Consider the following 12,426-nt stretch of genomic DNA (forward strand, 5'->3'; position numbering starts at 1 on the left):
TTAAAATCCCCTCTTTGTGCTCCACTCAGGAAGCTCCCTCCTGAATCGAAGCTTGAAGGCCGGATCTATAAATACTCACTTCCTGTGTCCATCCTATAAACAAGTGAGCAGCCAGATGACCAGTTAAGTGCACAAACACACACACAGGTCATACACATCAGTATGCAAATAAGTAGATTTCTGTCACGGTGTGAATCCTAATGAAATTATGATGAAATGTTACAGCCCTTTTCAATGAGACTGACAACGCAGTTAATATCAAAACTAAAACTAATTAATTCAATTTCTGCCTTGATGAAATGCATGCATCAGAAACAGATATCCGTGAATCAAAACTGACAAAATCTCAGCTTTATCAGAGGAAAAGATGACATGAAGATCGTGTTTGAAAATAGAAACTGTGACGCTGACAGATCAAAGACGAGATGAAATGAAGAGATGACAAATTGGATGAAGAAACATTTATATAGCCAATCATGTGCAGGCATGTATCTTGGAAAGATCGAACTGTGACTCATTGTGCTTTTCTTACTCTACGTCTTCCACTGCAACTGCCAACACCCCATGAGACATGAAAGCTGTTAGGTGAAGTAAAGTACAAATGTATCACCCTACAACAAGCCATTCAAATTTTCACGCACATAAAATCTCTTCCGTTTAGACACGGCTTGACGTTGTTCCCATTTTAGTTGATCTTTACCTTCTGCCTGCAGGACCAATCCCCCGAGACAACGCACTCTCTATCTTCCGCTGTGTCTTCATTTACGAGCACTCTCTACCACCATTAAGTGCAAACAAACTTAGCAGGCTTTGAGTGGCCATAGTGGCCATTTTCAAAGACGGGCTCCCAGAGGAACAGTGATAGCATTTCCAGCCAGAGGCAGTCAAAAACGTCTCCACCAATGACATGCAGCCAAGGAAACAAGCTCCTTGATCAGAGCTTTGAAACCAGAAAAGATTTGGTCTCATTAGTGGTCGACTGGCATGAAAGCAACAACCTGGTTCCAAGATTTTATCACTTGTTTATTTTAGTATATAGCTGATCATACAACATATCATTTTATGGCCAAATCAGTGCCTGACAAATGTCCATGGATGATTGTTTAGTCTGTAAAATGTGAAAAATAGCCATCACAAGTTTTCAGAGAACAGAGTGACGACTCACAAAGATATAAATCAGAGAGAAGCAGAAAATTATCAAAGCTAAGAGGCTGGAAGCAGAAAATGTTTGCCTCTTTTTTGGCCATTAGTATTAGTTAGAGATGATAGGGAATTACAGAAGAGAGATGGGGAATGAGACACAGTAAAGGTTCCCACTGGAATCAAACTGGGGACACTGAGATTGTGACGATCGACACCTTAGCCAGGGAGCCACAAAATTATTGTTAATTAATAGCCTGACAAAACGATCATGGGCTGCTACTAATGATCTTTTATGGCTGATTATCCTCCTCTATTAAAACAAGTCCTCACCCACAAAATGACCATTTGTATATCAATTAGTCACACTGTGTTCCCTTAAATTCATGAAGAAAACTGTGTTTTTCTTACATGCCTCCACTGTGAACGGTAAACATATGGATTGACTGATTAATTGGGAACCACATTTAACAGCAAAACTGCATGAAAACATCTGTTTCACAAACTCACACATCTTGTGCAGTATGATCCAAGTCTCATTAATTCAGTCATATGTTCAGTACTTCTCTAACATATGCATTTTCACTAAAAAAGAGATGGAGTCTGGCTTTGATGAGAGCACAGATAAGTTTAACTTTTTTACTTAGAGTTGTGAGAGTGGTCCCTAATCAATCAACAAATCAATATGTTCACTGTTTTCACTGGAGCCAATACAAGTTTTCTTCATTGATTCGACTAATTGATTTCATTTTGTGGGTGAAGAATTCTTTCAGCAGCCTTTCACCAGGTTATCTCAAATGCTTGGCCTTTTTTTTCCAAAATAAATTTGACTAACAGAATTGATGGTAATTATCATTCTCTGGCAACAACTCAGGGCTTATTTTACTTTATCAATTTAGTCCATGAAGTATCAGAAATGTATAAAAAAAGATGTCTGACAGAATGTACGCCATTGTCTCAACACTCAGAGATAATCAGTAGATTTCACTGAAGACTTAGAAAACCAGCAAATATTTACATTTTAGAAGAAGGAGCCAGAGGATGCTTTGCATTCTCTCTTTGAAAATTACTTTAGAAAACTTGGAAACTAAAGAAGATTCATTGTCTGTCCTTCGACTAATTAATTGACTAATCATTGCAGATCCATCTCCATGACAACAAGGAAAACCCCATCTGCTGATGAAGATTGCTTGATTTGTCTCAATGCTCCAGTAGAAGATACTAAGTGGACCTTTGTCAAACCACGATTTCCAAGATCTTGATGGTTCTGCTGACCAGCTATTCTACTACCCAGTTTAACGACTAACTGTTTCATTGACAGACTCAGTTTTCAGATTCAAATCGGCGCTGAAAAAAAAAAAGTAACAAAACCGTGTAAATGTAAAGTTGCTCACAAAATTAGCATCAACAAACAAACAGGCCAACAGATGGAGAGGGAGATGGAGGGAGCTGCGTGCTGGAGGTCAGATGGAGGGCGGCCTCTCAGCGACGACACTCAGGGTCTGATCGGGAGTGTGAAGGCCGGCCTTATCGCGGCCTGCGCCCGCTCTTATCAGCTGCCTGACGGGAAATACACATTCCTGCATTCCCATTGGACCGCATTGGGTTTCAGCCCTGCGTGACCCCGCCCATCCGGCCCTTCGTTAACCTAATTACTGTGTCGTTATAGAAATGTGTGAAGAAAGAAAGAGTGGTACTAAAGAGATACAAATACACACATGGATGACGTGAGTGAAAAATGATGGGGAGGCAGCATCTGTGATCCTCAAACACACACACACACACACACTCATAGGTTTGTAGTGGAAAGGAGGCGCCCTGTTTTTGAGGTTTTCATTTATAGCAAAATCTCTGACACACAGAAATCCCAGAATGCTTTGTGGTTTTGGGAGCCGGTGCTGCGTTTATGCTCTCTAATTTAGAGTCCTGTAATAGCTCAAACACACACACACACGCAAACACACACACTGCTATAAAAGTGAAACACAAGCCCTCTCTGCACTTGTATATTTTTCAATTTATTGTAGTGAAACAGACAGACAGGAGAGGAGATGAGGAAGAGGAGAAAAGAGGCAGAGAGAGCAGTAAAAAGAGACAGAAAGAAGGGAGGAAGAAGTAAAAGCACGGAGTCAGAAAAAAGAGAATGAGATATAAAAAGCTGTGAATGAGAGAAGCAACAGAGGTGACGAGGAGGAAAAAAACTAGACGAAACAGAATGAAAGAGAGAGAGAGGAAGGAGGGAAGGGAGGGGACGAGGAGGAGAGCAGGGCGATAAAGCTGTGACAGCGGCAGCCATGCTGGTTGTCATGGCGACGGCCGCGGAGAGAGCAGGTAGAGCACAGTCTCCTGGGAATGAGCAGCGCACGCCTCCCTCCCCCCACCCTCACTTTCTCACTCGACATCCCTCCATCCTGGCTCCGTCTCCGTCCCTCCATCTCCATCCTCCTGGCCTCGCTCCATCCCCCTCATCCTCCTCCTCTCCCTCTCTATATCCCAGTATCCCCCATCTTCTCCTCCTCTCGCCTCCCACTGTCTCTTCCCACTTCTGGTCCTGTCCTTCCCTCAGCTTCTGGGCTCTACCCCATCTATTGTCATCCTCTCTCGACCACTCATCGCTCGATCTGTTTCCCTTTCTCCTTCCCTTTCCGCTCCTCCACGTCTTCCCCCGCTATCTCGCATCCCCATCTCGCCATTACCTTAACTCTTTTTCCATCCTTACCTCTCTCCATTTTATTCTTTCCACTCCTTCCCTCCTTCTCATTATCCTGTGCTCTGTACACCTCCCTTTTTCCACTCCTCTCCTCTCCCTCCTTCCTTTTTTCTCTCTATATTCATCTAACCCCCCTCTCCAGAGAATATGTATGTGAGTATGTCTGCGCAGTGCTGCCCAATTACTGCAAGGGAGACTCTGTGTGTGCGTGTGTGTGTTTAGTATCTACACAAGCTGTGTTTCTAGCCTGTTTTGACCTACCTAAAACACCTCCAGCGTTCTCCGTCTCCCTCTGACTCACTGAATCAACAAAACTGCTGCACACCACCGCGACTGTTCGCTAGCACTGCGAGAATGTGTGTGAGATAATCAGGACTTTAATGTTAATGTGCATCGGTGCATATATGTGAGCAAGCGTGTCGACACTTGTGTGTGTGTGTGTTGCTGGTTGTGATGAGAGGAGCCAAAGTTTCCAGCTGGACGAATTCAGGCTGTAGCTGCATTCTTTCTGATTCGTGGGATGACTTGAACGCATTCCACGGGGAGAGTTTAGTGTTGCACAATGTTGTGGAGCCAAATGATTGAATAAAACAGGTACTTTCTAAACTGTGACTGGCAGTGTGAACAGAGATTTGCACAGACTAGAGAGTGCAACAATATGGCACCTCAGCCTGGGTATCTGTAAGTAAAGATGTTGTTATATTGCACCTTTTCAGCAGTTGTCCTTCAGATATGTGAAAGAACCAACACTGCTAAGTACTTACAAGTAAAATGCCTGCATTTAAATCCTTTCAGTAAAAATATTAATGGCTAAAAGGACCCAAGGTATCAAGTTAGGTTACTAATTCTGCTGTAAAAAGCCTCTCTGACTGGTACAAGCACCAATGTATTGGCAGTATTTACTATTTTAGATGATCTAGGTGGAGCTAGTTGAGGTTAGGCCCTTCAAAAACGGTCACAAGATCAATCTGAGGGGTTGTGAGATGATTAATGAGAAAGGAAAGAAGAAAAGTTCAAGTGCACATTTTTGTATGAAGTTTTAGACTACTCTGTAATCTTTGCTTTATTGTGAGCTTTACCTCCCTAGGCCTCGAAGGGTGGTGGCTTCACACAGCTTGACAACTTTGTGTCCTTTCCACATACTCTATGTAATGGAACTTTAAGATAATGACCTCAGACAAATTTTTAAAGATACTTTTTAGGGCTTGTTTGCCTCTAATTGATAGGACAGCTGTTACTGTGACGGGGGAAAGAGAGGGGTGACGACATGCAGCAAAGGTTGGAATTAAACCCATAGCTGCTGTGGCAAGGACAAAGACCTACTCTAACAGGTGAGCTAATGGGCGCCCTGACAATTTGTGCTTCTTTTTAGGAGGCAGGAGTGAAAATTAGTCATCCTTAACACTTGTTGTGTTATCGTTTCAGAGTGACAAAGACAGCTGGGAAACAATTAGATACAAAATAGGATGTAGGCTCGACAGGAAGGGTTTTTCTTGGCAACTGTTATGTTTTTCCAAAACTATTTATAGATTATTTTCATTCTATTTTTGAACAGGCTTGGAAAAATGGTGCATATAGCTGCCATAAATGGAAAAAAACCTGAGTAACATGCCCCCAGACCCCCTCTAGGTTTAGGCTGAGCCCCACATGTCTCCAACATCTGGCTCCTCCTGCTACTCAGTGAGAGGTTCCAAACTTTTATGGAGTCGAAGACAGCAAATGCTTGATGTATCTTTTTAAACTGAGTTGGATGTCTAGTGGACTTTACATTATGTACTCATGGCTCAACCATGTAGCGCCTGACAGTTATCGACTAAAATATTCAATTGAATCTTAAACTCCACTGGTAGCCAATGGCACGAGGCCAACACTGGAGTAATGAACTTCCTGCACTTTATCTTTGGTTGAAGACAGGCTTCAGCATTTTGAACCTTCTGCAAACAAGCTGCAGCACCCAGGCTCAGGCCGGAATATAATGAATCACAATAATGTAGCCTATAAAAGCATGGATTAATTCTGAAGCACGTTCAAAAGATAAAATACGTCTGACCTTACAAAAATTGTGACACCTAAATGTGACACGGCATGCAGTTTGATGTTAGATGTTAGGAGACCCGAGGGACCAACAGGGATCTTGGCTGACGTTACTGTCTCTATGAGGCTGTGGCACGCCCCTATTTTAAGCCAGCAAAGGCAGTGTGTCACATGAAACTAGACAACCTCAGGCATCTAGTGGTACTAATTTTGTCATGTTAGCTTCTCGGAAAAGGGGCTAAATAACGCTCCAATGTTAAGATGAATTCTGGTGATGGAAAATTGGCGTAACCATTTTCACCTCAACATATTAGAATGAAAATGGGTTCCATTGGTACCCATGAGTCCCCCTTTTACAGACATGCCCACTTTAGGATAATCCCATGCAGCTTTTTGCATGCTGGGGTCCATTAACAGTATCTGAATTACATAAATAGCTCGTGACTGGAAAGCAGAGACTCATGTGGATTCAATGAGTCCAAATGTATGATGATTATATTAGTCCCCGTGGTCTCACAACATTCTAGTCAGAGCATTTTTTTAAACTTGACCTCACTGTATAAAATAACCCATTGTGACCTCGAGAAATAATAACAGCCTTGTGAAACTTAACAGCCACAAACTAGAGACCTTGGGCATTCAGAGGATGTACCGCTTTCATGGGTATATTAACAATAACAAGGTTTCTCAGCAGTTTCATGAACAGAAATCCTCGCCATTACAGCTGCAACAATTCGTCAAATATTGAGTTGTCTATCAACTGAAAATACATTGGCAGCTATTGTGATGATCGAAAAATGATTTTAGTAATTCTTTTAAGTCACAAAGCCAAATTAGCTCTTTTCAAGCTTCTTAAATTTGACAATTTGATGCTTTTCTTTGTCATACACATGAATAAACTGAGTAGTTTTGGATGTTTGGACTATTGGTTGGATAAAACATACCATTTTAAGACATTTAGTGAGGTCTAGGAAATTAGACAGGGCACGTTTCTCTATTTTCTGACATTTTACTGACAAAACAATTAATTGGATATTCAAGAAAATAACTGGCAGATTAATTGAATATAAAGATAATGGTAAGTTGCAGCCCTACTCGCAATCCAATCACAGAAAAGTGCAATTCTTACAGAAAAATGTTTGATACTGAATTGATATTGGAATTGGTGCTTTGGGGGGATTTTTATCAGTTTTCAAGTGTCAAAATGGTTAAATTTGGCACCAAATGAATCATCAGGTTCCCAGCTTTCGGTTGATGTACACCTCTGCTGTGTGGCATATACTGCTAACCTGCTATCTCCAACTAAAGATCCCCTGTCCCCCCTAAAAACAACCTAAATGGGTCTATGGTGGGCCTCTAAAGGTCGCAGAGATTGCTGCGAGGTCTTTTGTGCTCCCTCGGGCCCAATAATGACAACTTCTGATTTATCCTCACTCCCAATTGATAGTTTTCTTCACCGGGCTGAGCTTTTAGTTAGCGCAGATTCTCAGCTCCCATTGTTCTTTCAGCTCAGAGGGAGGACACAGAAATACAGGTATTGTGCAGGCAGGTTCCTCCGTCCCCGCACGCTGTTATCAGTCTAATAGTAAATGGGAAATTCCATTCCTTCCGAGTTGAATCGGACTCTAAAACTTTCTCCGCAAGAAAGGAAAACTAATTTCAGTCAAATGCGGCACATCTGCCACGCCGGTCCTTCCCATGTGATAAGAAATTGCTTTCAGATATGGGTGAGCAGCATGTGTACACATCCAAGACACACACACACATAAATATCCAAAAGGGAGGAGATGGGCAGAGGGAAGGAGGGGGAGATGTTTTTCTCACTGAAGGCTGTCATTATTCTCTCTCTCTCCGTCCACGCTCACCTCCAGACATCAGCCCTCTGAATGCAGCTCCGGATATGAACCTAGATCCTTTTCATTTCCTCTATCCATTGCAAGGTGACCCCATACTCTCACCTATCCTTTCACACACACACCTGAAATATCTCCTCCACACCAGGAGTGGGTTTACCTGCCAGCTCGTGTGCGTTTGTGTGTGAGAGGACTTTGTCCTCCAGGAGCGGGAGAAGGACCCACTTCCTGTGTCAAATTGCCTCTCACATTCCACACTCTCCCTCAATCCGCCTCGCTCGGGCTATTTTTTCCTCTTTCTTGCTCCTTCTCTCTTTCTTCGTCTCTCTATGGGGGGCTTTGTCGGCTATCGGTGGCACAAAACACTGATTCATTCCATGAGTTAAACATGATCCTCCAGAACACAACACTTTTCCGCCGCACACACTCTCACGCGCACACTTTTCAAGGAGTGAGGGCTGGCGAGAACAAGTTTTTGGCAGTAAAGATTCACTATTTTTGAGCCCACACACAGACAGATGGACAGTCAGCGCTCTCACGGAGGCAGATGGATGCACACACGCACACGCACACACACACACACACTAGCTATCCATGGGACACAACAGATGTCTGTGGGAAAATCAGCCTCCGATGTAAAATATAGTCGCCCGGATATGATGTCACAACTCCGATAACAGGAAATACCCACTGAGACATGACACCGGGGATCACTCATCAGAGGAAACACACACGCAAACACATAAGAGTCGGCTGGTCTCAAGCCAAGAGCCATCTAAAGAAAGATCTTGTCAGCAAATGTGACCAAAGGGTCGTGTGTGTGCGTGTGTGTGTGTTAAAGGCCTGGGTTGCTTGAGGTGAGTCTTGCAATTATTAGACTGTTGAAGTGTGTTACCAATTCAAGCACCACCTGCATCCATCTGTGCGCTCCTAACACGGTGTATATTTAAGTGTGTGTGTGCATGTGTATATATGTGTCACACCTGTCTCCATCTGTACACTTAAAGACAGATTAGGTCAGCTCGGGGCCAAGGATCTTTGGCAGAGACTGCAACCGACTGACCCAGTAATAATCTGTGTGTGTATGTGTGTGTGTGTGTGTGTGTGTGTCTGTGTGAGTAGTGTTGAAAACCCCTGCCAAAACCAGTGGAGCATCACAGTCGAAGCAGCACAAAGGAACTATAACATGTTGACAATACAAATATTGTGGCTGAGCGATGAATTAGGCGAGGCGAGGCGATCGGCTGCCCCGAGGCCACAGACCTCGAGGGGACCTAAAAAGCCTAAGGTCCACTGCGGGAAAATTATTTTTTAATATGATTATTTGAAAAGCGGTTAGCAAATCTGCATCACTAAAATACAATATCAACTGGTAGGTCCTCCATTTTTTGGCGGAGTCAAAATCTTGTGTCAAAATCTAGTTTAAAGAGCCTCACTGCTTTAGTTAATGTCGTGCTCACGTGCAACACATTCCTATTAAGTTCTGTCATGGGATTTTTCAATGAGGAAGAAAAAGGGATCTTAAATTATCATTCCAGCAACAGCAGCGGACTTTATGGCAACTTAAAGGCAGGGACGGATTATCAGACAATGAACCCCCTGGGCACAAATGCACAAAAGCCCCCCCACCTCTCTTACATAAAAGCCAGACATGCACATTTTGTAATTGTTCAGCCTCCTTTTGTGTCGTTGTTTTGCATCTCTTTGTAGTCGCACTGCATCTGTTTGTGGTTTTGTGTCTCGTTGAGGTCATTTAGTGTCTTTCTTTGGTCTTTTTTGTGGCTCTTTGTGGTTGTTTTGCCCCTTCTTGTGGTTATTTGTGTCTCTCTGCAGTTCCTTGCATCTCTTTAAGGTCATTTTAAATCTCTTCCCGGTCTGTACATGTTAATTTTAAGGACGCATTCACACTGGCACTTTTTGGCCCACTTTAAACGAACCGTGGTCCGCTTCCACGGATAGTTCGGTTCATTTGGAGTGGTGTGAACACTCATGCAAATTCTGGTGCGGACCAAACGAGCAAACCCTGGTCCGCTGGAAAACTGGGGGACTCTGTTCACTTGCAAATGAACCCTGGTGCGGTTCGCTTACAGTGGGAACTGCAAACGGACTATCCAGCGAACTGAAGAGAGGAAGTGACGTAGAGCGCATTGCATTTTGGTGTTTGGGGTTTTTGTGGTGACCAAGCCAGCTGAAGGGGATGGATTTCCATTTTCGGTCCTGGCCAATCGATGAGCCGGGTTTTCTTCTTCCTCATGCTTTTTTTCTTCCTGGTCAGTCGTCGTTTCGGGCAATACTGCCCCCAAACGAGCAGCTGTTGCAACTGCGTGACACTGTCCAGACGGTTTGGTCCGCTTTAAAAAGTGCAGTATGAAAGTGAACTGAACCAAATGAAGGTGTGAAATTTCCCCCGGACTATCCTGGTGTGAATGCGCCCCTAAGTGACATTTCACAGGTGAGGACAAGGGGCCCCCCTTACACTTTGGCCCCCTGAGCCTGTGTCCAGTACGCCATGTCAGTAATCATTTGATGCTTGGAGGCAACATGGTATTTAAACATTGCACCAAGGGTGTAGGTTTCACTTCAACATTGGTGGACGCACATATGAAACGGGATTTGGAGGGTTCTCCGACCGACAGAAAATTTGAGTGTCAGAAGGGGCCCTATATCACATTTAGGCCCGAAGCTTTTAACGGCATAATCCGGCCATGAATGAGGGTATAATAAAAACAGGTAAACATCATGCAGTATTATGAAGAGTACTATAAACTCAGTGTGGAGCCGCAGTAACACAGACTGGAGGGAATAATTTAAAGGATGTTTATTTGTATATTTACATCTAAAAGCAGATCTGCATTTCAGTGCCTGCTTCCTTTTCTCTCAATGATTCAATGAGCTTCCACCCTCCTCTTCCTCCACCTCCATCCTCCTCATAGGATAAATCTGGATTAATCGGTAACGGAAGGTGTGGGCGTGCTATGGTGGGGCGCGTGAAGCTCGGCGTGGATGGTTCCGGAGAGGAGGTGTGTGGGGAGAGAAACAGAGAGGAGGTGGGGAGGGAGGGGGGCTCGCGCATTCCTAATCAGCTTCCCTTCTCGCGATTCCCGATGACATCATTCCATCCAAGCCTTCGTTCGCGCACCGCATCGCCGTTAACGTCCCCGTTACCCCACCCACTTTTCGCCACAAACACACACACACACACACGCGCCTCCGGTTATAACGGGAGGATGCCCCTGGTCGGATCTTGGCACTTGGACAATGAAGCCTCCGTTAACTGATAGTTAAAGGAGCGTGCACCTTACAGGTTGGATATCGGACATCTAACCCCCCTCTCTCACACACACACACACGCGCGCGCACGCACGCACACGCACACACGTCCTATAGCGCGACTACCCGGTAATAAAGTCGTTAAAGCCGCAGTATGACTGGAGCCCCCCAAATTAACGGCAGGATATGAGCCGGTGCCACAGACACCACATACCGAGGCAGCGCACAAAGACCCGTAATCAAGCTCAATTAGAGATTACCCGCTAATTACCGACACACACACATGCACGCACACACCCCCTGACTTAAGGGGACATGGGCCACAATAAACCCCGACACTGAGACACAAAGGCTGGTGTGTGTGTGTGTGTGTGTGTGTGTGTGTGTGTGTGTGTGTGTGAGAGAGAGAATCAGGGGGGTGGGGTGCACGGGAGTCGCCAGCCCCCCTAGCGGGAGTCACGGACGGCCAATAAGGGCTGATAAGTAGGTCGAGTGCAGGATTTCCTACCGATCACCAGCCGTCACTGTCTCATTGATGATAGCGCGCACTGCACACACACACACTCATGCACGCAAGCACAGTAAAAATTGCCCTGGCTCCTATGTGCCCAAGAGCTCCCCGGTTAACAAAGGATCTGAGGCTGGCGCTTACCGTGGCGGTGTGAGCGAGCAGCGCCGTGAGCGCCAGTAGCCAGGGCAGCTTCATAGTCGGGGTGCGCGGGCACAGCCTCCCGGGGCCGCCGCTGCCTTCACGGGGTTCAGGGAGGTGGGGGGAGACAAAAGCTGCTGCTGCCGCTGCTGCTGCTGCTGCTGCTGCCGCTCGCTGTCGGTGTCTCGGTAGTCTGTCCAACTTCAGAGCGCGCAGCCCGTCCGCGCGACCATCCGTCCTTCTAGTCGGGCTTTTTAATCCAAGGTTTTACGCGCTGCTGCCGCTGCTGGTCCAGGTAACAAGAGGAGCAACGCGAGGCCTCCTCTCCCTCTTCTCTGTCTGTTCCTCCGAGTTTCTGTGCTCGAGACCTGATAGATTTACTACCGGGAGACGCCAGACCTCGTCTCTGTCTCCTCACACACACACAGACACACACACACAGCCTCTCTGTGAACACACACTCTGCCTCTCTCTCTCCTCCCCCTCTCCGTTGAGGGCAGGATGTTCCGTATGGCGACGCTGCTTGGCCTGGGAGTCTGGCAGAAGGAGGGGTGTGTGTGTGTGGGAGCGTATAGTGTGTGTGTGTGTGTGTTAAAAGTATAGGGGAGGGGGGGGATCTCCGCGAGCAAGGGCGAGGATGCCCCCTGCAGCTCGTTTAGGCACCCGCAGCCCTTTAAACACACAAACACAGCACACATGCAGGAGGCATGGCGCACCGCGCACCGCGGGGCTCTCATGGCTGCTCCCTCGTTGTGCCTTTTGTTTGGCGC

General features: G+C 45.5%; 1 protein-coding gene across 1 annotated transcript in view; it reads right to left on the reverse strand.

The window, feature by feature from the left end:
- Positions 1-12,159, reverse strand: part of sdc3 (syndecan 3) — a 48,457-nt gene extending 36,298 nt beyond the window's left edge. The window contains exon 1 of the mRNA XM_050034428.1: positions 11,660-12,159. Coding sequence (XP_049890385.1) covers positions 11,660-11,713 — 54 coding nt within the window. The 5' untranslated portion in view covers positions 11,714-12,159. The remainder of the gene's footprint in view (positions 1-11,659) is intronic.
- Between the last annotated feature and the right edge of the window lie 267 nt (positions 12,160-12,426).

The sequence above is a fragment of the Epinephelus moara genome, chromosome 22, assembly GCF_006386435.1.
Source record: "Epinephelus moara isolate mb chromosome 22, YSFRI_EMoa_1.0, whole genome shotgun sequence".
Lineage (NCBI taxonomy): Eukaryota > Metazoa > Chordata > Actinopteri > Perciformes > Serranidae > Epinephelus > Epinephelus moara.